Below are 17,687 nucleotides of genomic sequence, written 5' to 3' on the forward strand. Positions count from 1 at the left end.
AAGACTCGTGGTTTACACAGCGTCTGCAGGTTTGAAGCAGGCCTTACCTCAGCCTATGCAGAAAAAGTATTGTAACTCTTTGATGATTTCAACATAACAGAGAGAGTTTACTATCAGGCTTGTACATTTTTGATGGTTTTAATTTATACGCTACGCTACAGCACGTACACTAATATGTATAGACAATATACATATATGTTTAAAACAATAGCTGGGAGAGACTTGCCAAATTATTGGTTTAAAAGGCAATGATGAAAGCGTGCATAAATTTGAGCACAATTTTTAAAAAACAGTATTTTTGTATTGTATAACATGTTCTAGGACATAAAAGTTTGAACCATACAAGTGATTTTAATGCCTTGCCAACCCCTTTTGGTAATCTCTGCTATCTGGTATGCCTATAGGATTTATTTGAAGATCTTAGGGCTTTCTGCAATGCTTAAAAAACAGCACACAATTCAAAAGCTATCGGCATGCAAAATGCATCATGACTAACTGCGTGTCAAAGACAGAAGTTTAAAAAACACTGTAACATTAAGCGGCAATGAATTTTTTTTTCAAATCAGTCAATTTGAAGTTAATTACGTGATTGCAGCAACATGCCCTATCTAGGGCAACAAGCCATAATGGAGAGCTAGATTTAATGATGAGAAGTTGTGGTTCATGTGACTCTATTTAACCCAACTGGCTCAATGTGAAGTCTGCATTGTGAACTACATGACATGTAAATCAATATAAAACAGTTGCAAATACTTCTAACAGATTAAAAAATACATATTGGTGCAAATGTTTTAGAGGCAGCTCAAGTGAATAGAATTAGCCATAAATTGTAAAATAAACATGAAATCAGAAATAGGCAGTGAATGTAACAAATATTAATGTGTGTAAAAGTTCAACAGTTTGCTAAAAATGAAATACACAAAATAATTGAGAAAAAATTGCCTTGTTGCCTTCTGTGGCTCGTCTTGGTAGAATAAAATTGAAAATATTGTAGACTTTGAAACTTAAAAAAAAAACTTTATAAACTTAGAAGCTTTATCACCAATAGGGTAAGCTTGTTAAGCCATATTGCTCAGGACAACAACTGCCGCTTTACTGACCAGGTCTAGAGGAGACAGTAGACCAAGATGAGCCGAGAATGCGTAAAACTAAACAGAATTAGTGCACATCTCGATGCCTAAAATAGTCCTAGTCTCAGCCACACCAATCGCAGCAGAAGCAGCAGCAGCTCTCCATCTTATTCATCCCAACAACCAAAGACTGGAAAGAATATTAGTATTTAATAAAAATGTACCTGTTATATAGTCAGGACACATCTGTTGAAGTAATTATCTATTACACCTTGAAAACAAAGAAGTCTGGGGCTGATGTTTGCTAGAAATATGTTTAAGAAATGGCTAAAAATAATATAAGTATTTAAATTTATTACATATATGTTAAAGCCTATAAAGTAAAAGCCTACTCATATTAAAAGATTTGATTGCACTGAAATATCACTTGCTACTGCGCTATGATGACACAGTGTAGTGGCAAATTGTCACTACCATTGATACAAGGTAAAAGATTTGGTAAAATGTTATCTCAGCATTACAGCATCTAATGAAATGTCAGTATCTAGGTCGTTTCCAAATGACATCCACTGCTTTCATTTAGCTACCAATTATGAAGCCTGGTTATGTAATGTTAAACCAATGACTCATAACACAGAAAATCCCTCTCGCTACCCCTTTTATCTAGCTAGTCTGTAAATCATAGGCCAATCATGAGAACATATCATGTCCTATGCATATATAACAAAGTTATTCACTGCAACTGCTTGCTGTTTCATTTAATTTTTTTTCATATTTATTAGATAGAGCTATGGAAAAGCTAGAAACACTACACAAGTTTTGTTTCAGATTGATGATGTTTGATAGATATAGAATTGGGCTCGATGTACCTCGGGTTTTTTTAATCTCTGTTGTCTAAAGCACGTCAACAGACTATCCTGCATACTATGCCGCAACTTTGATGCCACAAAATATCCTGATCTCACAAAAGGTTTGCTATTAAAAGTTGTTAAGTTTTTGAGTCATTATAATTGCTCTTTTCTTTTATTTCCACACAACATCACTTGCTTTTACCAATTATTCCATTAGCCAGTAAAATAAACTTCATACCAACATGTCAATATCATGTAACTGCAAGGTTTAAAGACAAGGTCACAAAACATTTTTATGTTATTCTAATCACATAGCTTTGGTAGGGGATTACGTTATTCTTGCAGATTAAGCGGATTAACAGTTGACATAAAACCATGGTCAGGGTTGTCACCATTATGAGAATACATAACTACTCATTAATGAGCACTGCCCTCACTTGTGCTTGGATATAAAACTCATAGCAATTTCAACAATTGCCAGTCTAGACATCTATATATTTGCATTAGCCGTGCAGTAGCACTAGTAAGTGTGTCACAGCCATGATGCTGTCAGGATAATTGCATTACAAACTTTTACTATGGGTAGTATGCACTATACATGCTGTACAAGTCTTTTATAATGCATACTAATGAGTATTGATTCAGTGACAGTATTACCTTCTGCACAGTGTGCAATGCTAGATACAGTGGAAGTGTTGCTAAGGTACATTTTGTAGTGTTACAAGCAATAAAAACCTCTGCATTACGGTTGATTGTACATACATGCACAGTACATTTTCATGAAATATCATTCCAAAATCAAGTATAGTGTTGAAAATTGCAACACAATTGCAAGATGTGGATGGTATTAAAATTTGAATGTAATTAGGCAAACAAGTTGATCACCACTAGCATATTGTAGCTTATATGATTGGAATCTGGAATATGATATGGGACTTACTAGACAAGTTCAGTAGTGCTAACAATAGTATTGGCCGATCTTGTACAATGCAGTACAGATGCTTTGAAAGTCAGTAGTGTCAGCTGGTTCACAGTATCATTTTCATACTAATTCACAATTGCAGTACGCATGCAGTTTCAAGTTTTTAAGAATGTGCATTAGTACTATGTATGAATTGCTGGGTTTTAGGTAATGAGTCATGAAAGTAAATAGGCAGTGGATGAAAGTAGGAAAATTACAGTAGGAGCACGGTTTAAGTAACAGAAAATGTCCATTTTGCCTTGTAAAGTTGTAATGCGGTGGAAAATTACTGTTTACTGAGCTGCAATTACACAGTACAGATTTAACGCATCACAACTCTGAACCATTCACACAAATCAGCAGTCTGATTGCATTACAATTGTTTAGCGGAGTTTAATCAGCAAGAGCTTGGTTTGAATGGGTCTAGTGTTATATCTAAAAGTACAAGTATACACCACAAAAAGTTGCATTGTTTCAATAGACATTATTAAAACTGCAAATTAATAAAATGTTGCAAGTGATCAACATTTCACTGTAAGTTTAAAGTCTGTTGTTAGAAAATTCTGAACAATGTTCATACTCCTTGAGATAATGTAATCTTTAGTTTTGCGCAATGAGAATGCATAGGCAAGTAAATGCATTCAGCTAGTTTATAAACAATGCTTACATTAGTAGTGCTGCGGCTCACTGAGATTTTTTATTTTTATAAACAATCATGAAAACAATGTAGCATAGTAACACACTTGCGTTGGTAAACTAAAATTTTCTTTCCTAACTCAGAGTCACGAAAAACTTCAAAGGCTGAAAAGAAATTAACTTCTAAAAGCTTTCCTTGAAGCAAAGCAGTTGCTACTGCTCAAGTATGTAAATTTGATGTAGCTTGTCATGTTTTCACTTTTCAGACCCCAACTATATATCTTACAAAGGCTTTAAAGATGTGGTTGCGTCAAAAAATTTGATTTAATTAAATTAAGACCCATAAAAGGCTGAAACATCAGCTACAATTTGATGCCATTTTTGTCTTTGTAGACCAACCCTGTTCAGAGATATATGCATTTAAGTGGGGCCCGCTTTTAAAAAGCTCACGTTCCAGCGGGTGCTTCTTTCGTGACGTCACAAGCAATATATCTGAAAAGAAACCACGAGCGATAAATATGAGGTAGCTTCCTTAGTCAATCATCAGAGTAGAATTTTTATATAGGCCGTAACAAATGTTGTCAGCCGTAAGACGCGTTGGCTGTGATCTCAAATTTAGGAATATTACTATATTATTAAATCGCATGGACATCGATATTTACTAAATTAATTAACATCGTTACTTTAATGAATTACTCGATCGACACGTTTTATTGGCGAACAACATGATTGTAAAAATTGCTGCGAAGGTGACTGTGAGTTTTCTTGGCATCAGGTAGTAAAGGTTCTACGGAGGAAGATTGGAAAATGGAGATAAATTTATCTTTTACTATGATTCTCCTATAAAGTTTCCTGTTGAGTTTACATTCAGATTATATTTCCCTGTTTGAGGCTGAAATGTAATTTCCTGCGCGTGCGAGATACGTATGTACAGTGAATTTTTGATGGCTTCTTTCTAATCTTTAGCATCTAGCAATACAATGGCTTAGATTGATGAATATACTAAAGGTAATATTTTAGTACTCAATAATACATGTACTAATTAATAAAATTATACATTTTCTATCACTAATCATCGTTTCATATTTTTTATTGGTTCTCCTAGCTACATTTGCTTCAAATTTTCTGTGGCAGTTTTATTTAGTAAATTAGATTCATGATTTGACTTTAGATGTTCACTTTTCACTTGTAGAAAGTGAAGAAAATCGATTGATCAATGCAAATCTTTAATTTCCAGAACTGAAGCTCCGAATCGTTGGCTTGGCGTACTTGTGCCTTTGTTAAACGTTTATTCGTTTTTAAAATTACACTCGCAGTCTATCAAACTCCCAATTTGAAAGCTTTCAGTAGATACGCTTTAGAATGACATATTTATGAATGACATATTTTTATTGCCTTTGTGTTACTGATTACAGGATGTTTATGTCGTCCCACCATCCGAAGCAGCTTTGTCAGTATAGAAACTGCCATAAAGGGAAAAGAGAGACTTGAATGTGTGCTGTATAAACCATGTTTTGTTTAAGTTTCTTGCAGTAGATGAATTTATCTTATTGTAACAGCTAAAACTATGTGAGTGGCCACGAATTGATGAATATTTTTAATAAAAGCTTTATGCCGGGATGAAAATATTTTGCTTGTAAAAATTATATAATAGCATTATATTGTTGACGATAATGCAAAACATGATTTACAGAATATTGTATTGAATTGGATACGGTATATAGATGTCCGCAGAGCTGGAGAATGTGAGCTCAAATCCAGTTTGCAGCAGACTTCTCATCCTTAAAACTCTATCCCTATGTCTATTATTTTCAAAGGTAGTAAGAAACTAGTTTTCAGTGTTGGCAATGATATACGGCCCCGCACCAAGGATAGGCGACGGACATAATGTGGGCGGGGCTTTCGGGAGGCTGTATACAGTGTCGTATAGGGACATGTCCCTATACGACACGGGCTGTATATCGTTAGTGTGGGTAGCGGCGGAAGTGCGCTGATACAAAGACCTTATTATACAGTTAACTTGACAGAATTACCGTAGACCGGTAGAATTGGTAGTCGGTACTCAAATGTTTACACAGCATTTAGAAAAAGTGAGCAAGACTAATTTTTAATTTTTGTTATTTGAGGCCTTTGAAACATTCATAATAATGTATCTGTAGTAGGGTTTAAAATTTTATTCTAACCAACATGAGCAAATACAAAATAAAGTATATGCCGATAGAGCCGCGTAGGACTAGACTTTTATCGCAAATAGCCGATGTGAATACGAGATATATTGACAGATAAATTCACTTGTGACATCATTTTGGGCAAGTCTGGGCATGTTTTTTTGGCCTGAGCGTTTTTACGTCGACCATATTTTTCCGATTTTAATCTTCAAATATCTTGGCAATGAGATTGCCCAACACAACAAACAATATATCAACTGATAGAGAAAAAAATGCTTTCTTTTAAAATCAACTCAAATTTGACGCAACCACATCTTTAACAGTAAAAGCCCTACCAACAGAAAACAGTATAAGCCTACAAGCGTTGCGAGGTAGCATCATATCCTAAAAAACAAATGAGCTAACGACGACTTTTTTTTATATATGTTGGGTAATATGTGATGTGCTCTCATGTGTGACACAACAGTTGTGATGCAGTCCACCAAAAAAATTCACAGACGTTAAAAATAATCACTTTTTGTCAGATTTAGCTTTCTGTAGCAGAGTTTAATGTATGACACAAGCTAATTAAAGTTATCAAAGCGTTTTTCATGAAAATATTAAAATGTTGATATCATCTACATGTAAATTGTTGCAACTTTTACCTACTATTTATTGAGTATAACGCATAACTAATCTTGATGTCATTATTTGGCAAATAATTTCCATAAATTTTTTGAAACAAATATTTTGAAAGGGTCCATTACATAAAATTTTAAAAAGTGTTTTAAAAAACTATTGGCATTTTTCAATTTGTTGAATTTCTGCATGTGGTTTTATGTGATTTGGTTGCTGGGATGTTTCAAAATTAAAATTGTTAACATTTAAGTGCAATTATAAGGCTCAGAAGAAAAAGATTTCTCCAAAAATTATGTCAATCGTTGCACTTCCTGTTTTTTCCTCCCGTGATGCCATCGGCTATTGCAGCCAAGTTGCAGTGTTATGCATCTTTATTGGCATACATCTTATTTTGTGTTTGCTTATGGTTGTTTAAATTAAAATTAAAATATAGGCCTATACTTAGATACATTGCTATAGCTGTTTCAAACTTTTTAAATATAGGTTGATTAGAATTAGTCCCATTGTTTTCCATTAACTACTGTATGAACACATGAGGAATCATTGATAATGAGACAGTATGTCTATTTTGATAAACAACAAGCATGACTATTGATGTAATTTTTGAGGTCTGGGCACATTTCTTTTCTTGTGAGCATTGTAACTGGAATTGAGTTTCGCAAACTTTAATCTTAAAATATCCTGCTTGTCCGAACTCCGAAAACCACCAGCAAAATTCCATATGATAAAAAAAACTTCAATACTTTTTGATTAACTCTTCAAATACTTGACAGGTAAAATTGCCTTAAAGATATTAAAGCAAATGAACTATGTATAAAAATTGAGACTAAAATGTCACAAGCATCTTAATTACTGTTTAAACCATATAAGAATTGCTGACATTTCGGGAAGCACAGCGAGAGTTATATTAACGTGTAATAGACAGCAAGGAGAACCACACGTTTTTAAAAAGCGTGCGAAAAATCATGGCAGCTTTGACAATCGAATCATAAGTGGCCTCTGAGCACAAGTTTGCTCATCCTGCATATATGCAAAAGCTGCAAACAAGATGCCTGGATGCTTGTATAGGCAGTTCATTAGCTCAGCCTTTTCATTAGCCTTTTCATCGCCCAATACAAATTCCACCCAGTTCTATTTGTAGATGGATGAGAGTGTAAACTAATCAGTTGTAGTGTTCTTTTAAATACATTTTACAAATTTTTGTGTCTCCTTGCTGATTTTCTAGCCATAGTACAAGATTGCTAGGATTGTTCTTGGTCAGTGTGACGACCTAATCTTCTAAGCTCTCATTATCCATGTGTTTTTCTTTTAACTGTCTCTGGCAGTAATGTTTCATGAATGGGTCAAATTCTAAAAACTATATCTCAGCAAATTATCACAACAGGAATTTATTTTTCAAAAATAATTTTTCCGTTGCAACTTTTCAGTCTTAACCTATTACAGAAAATTTTATTAAATTTTGCATGTTGTCACACAAACTAAGCAAACAGCCCATTTATTCAGTAGTATCATTTTTTAAGCGACACAGATAATTGCTTGAGAATAGCAAAGCACATCTGCCCTTTAACTTTGGTAAACAATACTGTTATGAAAGTAATGTGCAAGCTATCTTTACAACTAACTGTCAACCATGGTAATGTTATGCAGATGTAAGTGTGTCATGATTAGATTATCAACAAACAATTTTTTCCAAACTGTTTATATATACCACTACAGCCTACACTAACATATGTGTCAATAAAGTATAGTGAGTATGCCTAGGCAAACAATTTAAACCAATTGAAGCTGAATGGTCGAGCTGGTAGCGGCATTCTTGGGAATCAGTTTGCATGTTGTAGGTTTGACTTCCCTATTACGCAATGTTTATCCCAAACCTCCAACCATGGCTTGGAACCAAGGAGGTCCAGGGCTCTTATTACCAGAAAACTAGTAGCCTACCCTGTCAGTCTGGCACGCTGAATTTGCAAAATTATTACACATAGCTGCAAGGTGGTTAAGCTGAGCCATCGTTAGGGTGCACAGCTGCTCAGCCAAATATTTTGAGTTCAATTCTCCGTGCAATGTTTTTCCTAACCTTTATATTTAGCTTTAGACAGATGGACAGACACGGCTTTTATTAATATTTTTAGTATCATTCTAAAAACTGTCTTAACAACCGAGTGGCTGGTAGTAGGTGAGCCAAGGCCTTAGCTTGAGGAATTTGACTTTAACGAGTCCTTCTACTGAGGAGTCTTCCTTAAAATCTGACATAAATATTCCTATAAAGTATACCTATATGAGTATAGTCACTGATATGGACCATTACACAAAGAGGGCTCCTGTTTGTAAACTAAGGAAAGAGAAGATAATTCTGACAACTTATGGAGAAGTGCTTTCTGCAAATCCTACTATTTTAACTGATTTTAGATTCATCAGTATTCATAAGAATACTAGCTCCTAGCAGCACTGTTTGCTAAGTTGTTTGAAAAACTGTTGAGCACTGCCCTCAGAGAGATATGAGAAAAGCTAGGCGATTAATGTCTCAATCACTCCAATTACTACAGAAAACACTTTCGCTTGGACATTCTCCAGCCTTCAAAGCTCAAATCTTGCCCTTTGTACATCTTCTTTATATCTTTTTTTTACTCTTGCATCACCTGGGATGGTTATACAACTAATCTAACCCCCTGTTGTTTCTTTTATGGTTAGTGCTAAACCTTTCGTTTTGTCATTTTCAGACACTGGCTCTACCCTATTGTTATACCAATATGCTGTGTGTGGCATGTGATGCTTCTGACAGAAAGTCCAGCAACCTGCTGCAGTCACTTGATCATGTCGATGGTTGTATTATGTTTGTGCAATTTTTGAGCACTCATTTACAATATGGCTGGTACATCCTTTGTCTTACACAATCTGAATTTAACATCATTCATACTCTTCTCAATCCATGCTTTCCTGGCATTGGTTTGCAGTGCTTAGTCTTGTGCTGCTGTTATTAGACTATCTACCTCTTTCTAAAGGCTTCTTCTTGTCATCCACTTTTGTGCCCCCGTACTCTCTGATTACTCGTTTTTAATTGTTATTATTCATTCATCAGTTTCGGTGTATATTATCTAGCATAGCAAATTTCCGTTTTTCTCTAAATTCTATATTTGTATGTCTTCTTCATTGTTAGTTATCAGTTCATTTAAAATATGTATAATTTCTTCACTCTGGTCATTGTGTATTTCTTCAGAATGCGGCCTTCATACTTTACAGTTATTATTGTTATTATTATTTCTAGTCCCATGGCAGTCCGCTGTATCTTGAGGAATGGTCATGTGTGTCGATAATGTGCAGAGAATAAGTATATTTACGATTATTCTATCCTTAAAGAAGGCAGCTCATTATTGCATGCGTTAAGGTAGTCGACTCTTAAGCTGTATACCACACATTTGAAACCAATAAAAACAACGATTCCTAAATCTCTAACCCTGGCTTCAGAGGCCCAGACAAAAATTCCATATACTATAGAAATGATTGACCAGTGTCTGTTCTGTTTGATGTGCTGTTATTAAAACAGGTAGAAAAAGAATGCCTGAACTGGTTCTTCATTAAATGAAGTAATGCGCTTAAACACTCTCTGCTTGATAAGGTAGCATTTTATTGGCAAAAGGCAATGTTTTATTATTTACAATTATATAAATATAAAATGCTAGTAGAAGCAAGAAAATATCTTCTTTGTAACTATTGATGCATCATTGTAGTAGTAGCCAATGAACTAAGACAAAATAACTGTCGTTTTGCTGCCTTCATCGCAAAACTAGCTGCATGCGATTCTCACAGTATGTTTGTTCAATTGTAGACAGAACAGTGTAAGCTTGTTAATTAGTGGCATGCTTACTGGCCTGTTCATGGTTTTCTGAACACTTGTTAAGAAGTCGATTATCACTTTCAAGCAGTATAGGCCGTGCGCCAAGGCAGTTTATCTTGCATTTCCATTGGCACAGTTTTTCAGTGAAAATTTATGCAGTGATTTAGACTAATTGTTGTATGGATAATTCAAAGCTGAAGAAGTGCCGTAGCTGTCATTTTCACTTCTATGAGAGATTTGATAAAAATGATTTTTTAGGATTTATCTCCCGTGTAAAAACGATTCCTTCCATAGAAGCATCAGATTAGCAACTTTTTCATCAAAATTATTTTTCAGTGATTTAGAATGTCAGGGTAAAATCAAAATTTACCTTCTATCTATTGTTGAACATTCCATATCTTATGATTATTACATGCGCACTTAAATTATATACATGTACATACGTATATGTACATAGGTATATAACTGTACATTTCAATAGCTTGATTTTACAATTCAAAATAAAACATTATAACTATGTTTTATAAACTGACACTGATGATTCATACAAAATAATAAAAACACAATGTGAACATTTTGTATGTGTTTGAATAATGGTGTTTCTACTTTTGTAGAAATTATCTTTTAAATTTATTTGTTATTGTATCATATTTTTTTAGTTATGTATCAATATGTTGTTGATTAATTAACATTAATAACCAAAGACAAATTTTTTAGCGTAGTTCTGCATGATCATACTATGTTTGCATAAATTTATTGATGTGTGCTATTTATTTTTAGCACCCTTGGGAGGTAATAAAATACAAACTAATTTAGTTGGTTTTAATGCATTTACAACTTTTTGGATAAAAATGTTAGGTAAACCAGCTGTTCTAGTACCTACCATTCAGTCACTTTTTACCGTGACCATAACCAGTCAGCCAACATCCACATTTGCAAACTATATTTGTTGTGCAATAAATAAAATGCTATGAATTTTTGTACTTTGTGGAAAAGTAGCCAATTTACAGACAAGTTCGAAAGATAGACTACCGTCATCGAAATCAAACCATCAGTTTTGCGGTTTTATATTCACAAACCACTTCTTGGTAATTCAATTCATAATTGGTTTGTTTTTCTTTTACACCCCAAAACACTTTGATTTCATGCCTGATAAAAACCTGCCTATAAAAGCTCTGCTGGCAGCCATCAGTTGTGCATTTTATGGCAAACTTTGGTGTAAGGAGACTTAACTTTTATAGTGTGAACAAATTTTACCAAAGAATTCATTAATTTTAGACACAAATCAACGAGGAGACAACTCCAAGTTCAAAACAACCTCTAACGAAATGAAAAATATATCCACGATAGGAGGCAAAATTGTTCCGCCTCCTATTATCAATTTGCTATACACATTTTGAATAATTTTTATATATACGAAGGCCTCTTATTAGGGGGCCTCCCATCCTACATATTTTGAGTATATATATATTTATTTATATATCTATATATTTATTTATATATATATGTATATATATTTATTTATATATATATATCTATATATTTATTTATATATATATTTATATATATGTATATATATATATATATATGTATACATATTTATATATATATATATATATATATATATATATGTATACATATTTATATATATATATATATATATGTATACATATATATATATATACATATATATATATATAAATATATATATAAATAAATATATAGATATATAAATAAATATATATATATATATATACATATAAAAAATTAAAAAAAAATTGTTTCCTCACCCCGGTTAACTCATATGGGTGGTAATTTCTGCTCTAACTCGGGTCTCCTACCAGAGACCTGGGAGTTTGACCATTCGCCTCAAGATCTTAGCTGATATATATATATATATATATATATATATATATATATATATATATATACATGGGCATAGACATATTATACGTCTCAAACATATACAGAAGGCACCGTATCTATCTATCGGCGCCTTCTATCTGTATAAGGCGCCGCAAGCATATAGAAGGGACCGCAAGTGTATTGAGTGTGCCGTATTTGGGTCTCTACATGCATATTTGGGGCACCACACATGTATTTTAGGCACCACATCTGTATGGAAGGCACCACTCAAGAGTTGTGTTTTCGCTAAAAAATTCGGAGGTGATTCTCTCATACTATACTAGTTGCATGTTTACTAAAATGAAACAACTGAAAACTCAACTCAAAAATATAATAACAACAAAGATAACAATGATAACAGTTTCAATAATAATAATAATAATAATAACCAAACAACCAACATTTTCCCTGCAAATTGGAAAGTTATGAAACACCTTAAAAAAGTCTCAATGGTGGCGGGCTGGAGTAATCAAGATACTTTGTAAACCTGTGTGATCTTTCTTTTCTTTGACAAGGACAGATAACTTCAAACATGGTTTTGAGTTGGATTGCTTTAGAACAACTTTTGCTGCTAAATATTTACTTTGTTTAGCTATACAATGTGCCTAGTGACTAATGAATGCTGTAAACAAAGCGTTCCTTTATTTCCATAACCACCACAGAACAAAACATGAGAAGCCACTACTGGCTACTTAGTTGAAATGGGTGTGGCTAAAATTAAATGGGCGTAACTTTAGAAATGCAGCTCCGGCTTGCCGTTGATTTAATGAATGATCAAAAGCAATGAAAATGTTTTTAAAGACAACAGCTTCAATACACTCACACTGCCCTCGGCGAAAGAGACCAGCATGACTGCTAGTTGCACAAATGCAAGGCCAGTAATTTTATCTTTTCGACATCATGCAAGCGCGAAAACTTGAGATTGCTATTGTCTGCGCCATAGTACTTGTTGCCCCTTCTTTGGGATATATAGACTGCACTCCCGAGTCTCAAGAGGTAAGCAAGACTAGTCATAAACTTTCAATGGCATTCGTTTAAACTTCATATCTGCGGGTATTGCATGGCACCCTCAGGAGTCAGTCATGAACGCATTAGCTGATCCTAGTATATTGACTAAATGGTGAGATGGACAACAGCTTAGATGCAGTGACGCGGATTTATTACCTTATCAACTAGCTCCTTGCACCAATTAGCATTATGAGCATCAATTCAGTATTGCCACGGCACCCTCTTATCAAAAGTAATGACACCAAATTTTGGTCATTCTGATAGGTTTTACCTGCAAATGCTGCGCAGGCATTAATAGCTGTTTTAGCACATTTGCAGAGAATATTTTCAAAAGTTGTTATATTTTCCAATGAAAGCTGTAAGTGTGTATGAGTGAAGAATAGCAGAGTAGTCACGACTGCTGTATACTCTCCAGGAGTCGCTCTATCACTAAATCTAAACATCATCTTGTGCGATTCAGCTAAACCTACTGACAGTATACTCACTCACCATCTACTGACAGTATACTCGCTCAACATCTACTGACAGTATACTCACTCATTGTCTACTGACAGTATACTCACTCATCATCTGCTGACAGTATACTCACTCACCATCTACTGACAGTATACTCACTCACAGTCAACTAACAGTATACTCACTCATCATCTGCTGACAGTATACTCACTCACCATCTACTCACAGTATACTCACTCACCATCTACTGACAACATACTCACTCACCATTTACTGACAGTATACTCACTCATCATCTACTGACAGTATACTCGCTCACCATCTACTGACAGTATACTCGCTCACCATCTACTGACAGTATGTATACTCACTCACCATCTACTGACAATATACCTACTCACCATCTACTGACAGTAGACTCACTCACCATCTACTGACAGTATACTCACTCATCAGATATTGACAGTATACTTACTCACCATCTACTGACAGTATACTCGCTCATCATCTACTGACAGTATGTATACTCACTCACCATCTACTGACAATATACCTACTCACCATCTACTGACAGCAGACTCATTCACTAGATACTGACAGTATACTCACTCATCAGATATTGACACAGGGCTTATTCACCAAAAGTATCATTTTTGCTACACTAATAACAAGTGATTACAAAGCATTCAAGAAAGTTAACTGAGTTGCATGCCTATATAGTCCTTGTACATATTTAGCATGGTGTTCCATGTACAACTGTTGTAAACATTTCTCTTTTGCCTCTGATGGTTTTACCAAGTTTTTGAACATTTTTTTATTCAAAAAACACTTTTTGATGGCAAATTTTAAGCAAGATCAAACATGTTTGAGCATTTAAATGGCTACTGGCATGTTTCGCTCATGCTTTCTTTTTAATTTCTCAGCATTCTATGCTTTTCACAGTTTTACTTATAAATTCACACATAGATTCACCTGCAGCTTATCTACAAGTTCCTTGCTTGTCCAGTTGGCAGTATATTTGCTGGTTTTCACTTGAGTACATTACACAATTTACTTAAAGTTCACTAACACCGTATTGTTTACATGTTTACTAGCTGCTCTTATGTTTATGCTAATCAAAATCAGGTGCTGCAAAAAGGAATAAGATTATTATCATTAATAATACACTCGCAGCTTTGAGTGTCATGAGAGATTGCTAGATGTGCTGATAAAGTACCGAGAATCAGAGTATTCAAGATTATTTCTAAACTGACTGAATGCCTGGCATTGCATGGGTATTGAAAACGGCTTATAAACAGTCACGGTAATGTAGTTGCCTGTCACTTGCCATTAGCTTAGAATATTGCCAATGACTGATTTGAGTTCGCTACTATCTGTATTGCTAAACATGCTACTAAGAGCCGTGAAAGCAAGCTTTAATGACGTAGCGTAACTCAAAGTGCTATGCATATGTTAATTGACATAATGACTCATATTGCCAGGTGAATTCGTTGCATCTTGCTCAGTTTAATTGGTAGATTCCCACGTGCTGCACGAAAAGTTTCGAGATCAAATCCATCATGAAATGGATATTTTATTCCTAAATTTGAATAGCTATAGCAGGACACTTTGAAAGACGGAGTTTGAGATTTATACATATAGATGGAAGAAGACGATTGATTGGTGCAGGTGGTAGATGTTGCGAATGTTGCTAAATGTTGTGAGTTCAAGTCCTGTTCAAAGCAATTATTTTTATTATTTTCAGCTTAAAAAAGCTGAAAACAGATGGCTATATATCATGCAGACTACTATTATGTTTATTATGATATTGTTGAAAGCTGCTTGAATTCCACTTTTGTTTGTAGGAGGTGCTATGTGAATACTCTCTAGAAACAGGTGAGCATTTTGTTTTATATTTTTTAAATTATTTTAGATACTTTAATTTATTGTAAAGTACGTCATCAGTTTAGATCAACTCGGCGCGACTCATGTATAACCCGGATCTGGGCCAGTTTGACCCAGGTTATACATAATGAGGTGGGGCTTCCCAGCGAAGATTCATAAGAAAAGCACAGGCAAGATAAAAGAGATTAGAGGCCGATTGATTGGTTGATTAGAGGCTCTTGCTTATGAACTGTTACATGTTTTATACTGGATTTATAGGCTCAGCAAATACATGTACCGTAAGTCCTTATGCTCAAGCCACGCGGCTTGTCGTTGGGCGCGGCTTCTGATTCAAGGTCATAGGCCGCGGCTTTAGGCCGTTCTTTTAAAACTTACGTATTGCTCAAGGCAGCTTCTCGATAAATGCTGTCTCTGCTCAGCCCTCGTGCTACAGCCATAGAATTGCATTTATGGTACACCTTTATGTACGGGGTTTTGGCGACTTACTCTTTTATCTTCAAGGTCATATTTATGGAATACTTTAGACTAAAGAAGAATTTATCACTCTAAGTCGAGATGAGTTCATGACGCACGAGTGAGAGACAAGTGGTTGGGAGCGTGTTAATACCTGCTGACATCAAAGCAGAAACTATGGACCAAACTGAGTGCAAAACAGTTTTTCTTATTCAAGAGGACGGAGGTATAACGAAACCCGTCTCAACACTTTCGCTCCCAAAGGGATCAAGAACAACAAAACCTCAGTTTTTAGCCGCCGTCTGTGGGCATATGCGACTTGTTGGTAAGGTCGGCTATATACCGCAGACGGCTTGTTGGAAAGTTATTTTTTCCTTCGAGAGTCATCTGCTTGTGAGCACAAGCCACGGAGCTTGAGCATGAGGACTTACGGCACTGTGTTATTTAATCGAGTTCCCGTGGGGCTTTAAAGGGGGCAACACAAATCCTTTCCATTACTCAACCCTTTTAACCCTGGCGGCCAGATTCTGGAATTGTGTAGGGTGTGCCAGAAACCTTAACGGCCGGAATACTGGCAATCACATGACTCTGTTTACAAATGCTGCTTCTACATGTAAGTAACAGCATAAAACAATCAAATTGACTCTTGCACAGGATGTTAGACCAAAAATTTCATTTCTATTTTCAACTGTTTGCAAATATCTTTATCAATTTTCTTCGTTATAATAAAAATTTCACTGGGTCGATATCGCGAAAACAACATGTATTTTTACGGCTTGTTTATTAGTCTGTCATGGATGATTGAGATTCAGATGAATAATTATATGATACTAACCATAATTTTCCAGCTTATTTTGAGTCATAAACGATGCTCAATAGATATAATGATCCTGTAAAGATTTTTACAAGTTTTCAAATTGTACAATTTTTTAAGGTTTCACACCAAAGAACTGTGAACACTTTTTTCTATTGGCTAACATTTGCTGTGTGTTGCTGAACGTGTATACTAGGTTTCTACCAACTATCATTGTATTATAAACATATTTAAGTATATATATAAGTATTTCGTTGGACAAATTTCTCAAAGAAACTGACAAACATTAGCAAGGGCGTCCAGAGTTCAAAAGGTTATCGTGAATTTTTCAAATCATCATTTCACAGTCTGTTGTTATCACCAAAAATGTTTTTGGTTAGCTTATCGTTTTTTCTATGCTGTAATGGTTAACAATAGTCTTTTCACAATATTACATGCAACAAAAATGCAACAACATAATTAGTTATATAATATTTAACTATAATTTTAAAATAAAAAAATATTTAAAAATCATCTATCTTTAACATTTCAGATCTAAAATATTAAAAATACTTGTATGTACATATTATCTAGTGCTAATTTTAGTACGTTGGCAGTCTCATGAAAGTCCCGTGAGAGATCATCATGTATGATCAGTATGTTCATAAATAGACTTGGAGTCTTGTGGGTGGTCCAGTGGTGCAATTGGTAGTATGTTTGTCTGGTAAGGTGAGAATTGGAGTTCTATTCTAGTGTGCTGATTTGTTTTCCTTACACTGTTAGCATGGCTTTGTACAGATGAATGGATTGATTTGGCTTTTATTAAAATAATTATTATAATAACAATAATAAAGTTATCTGTAATGTATTACAATATAATTTAATTAAATTTTATAACTCATTAAAATTATATATAGCAGCGTTTTGCAGCACTTATGAAATGCAATGTTGCATAAAAAGTTGTCTTACAGAACTTCAAACGAAATATTCTGATGATTACAGGCTTGATTTAATGAAGCAGCTTGTAATCTATCTACCATATTTTAAGTCAG

At 34.5% G+C, this 17,687-nt stretch overlaps 1 protein-coding gene across 1 annotated transcript in view; it reads left to right on the plus strand.

The window, feature by feature from the left end:
* The first annotated feature begins 12,883 nt into the window (after window positions 1–12,883).
* The window catches only part of LOC137398670 (uncharacterized), a 32,598-nt gene continuing 27,794 nt past the window's right edge, over window positions 12,884–17,687 (plus strand). The window contains exons 1-2 of the mRNA XM_068084853.1: window positions 12,884–13,037; window positions 15,350–15,380. Coding sequence (XP_067940954.1) covers window positions 12,942–13,037; window positions 15,350–15,380 — 127 coding nt within the window. The 5' untranslated portion in view covers window positions 12,884–12,941. The remainder of the gene's footprint in view (window positions 13,038–15,349; window positions 15,381–17,687) is intronic.

The sequence above is a fragment of the Watersipora subatra genome, chromosome 6, assembly GCF_963576615.1.
Source record: "Watersipora subatra chromosome 6, tzWatSuba1.1, whole genome shotgun sequence".
NCBI classification, from domain to species: Eukaryota; Metazoa; Bryozoa; class Gymnolaemata; order Cheilostomatida; family Watersiporidae; genus Watersipora; species Watersipora subatra.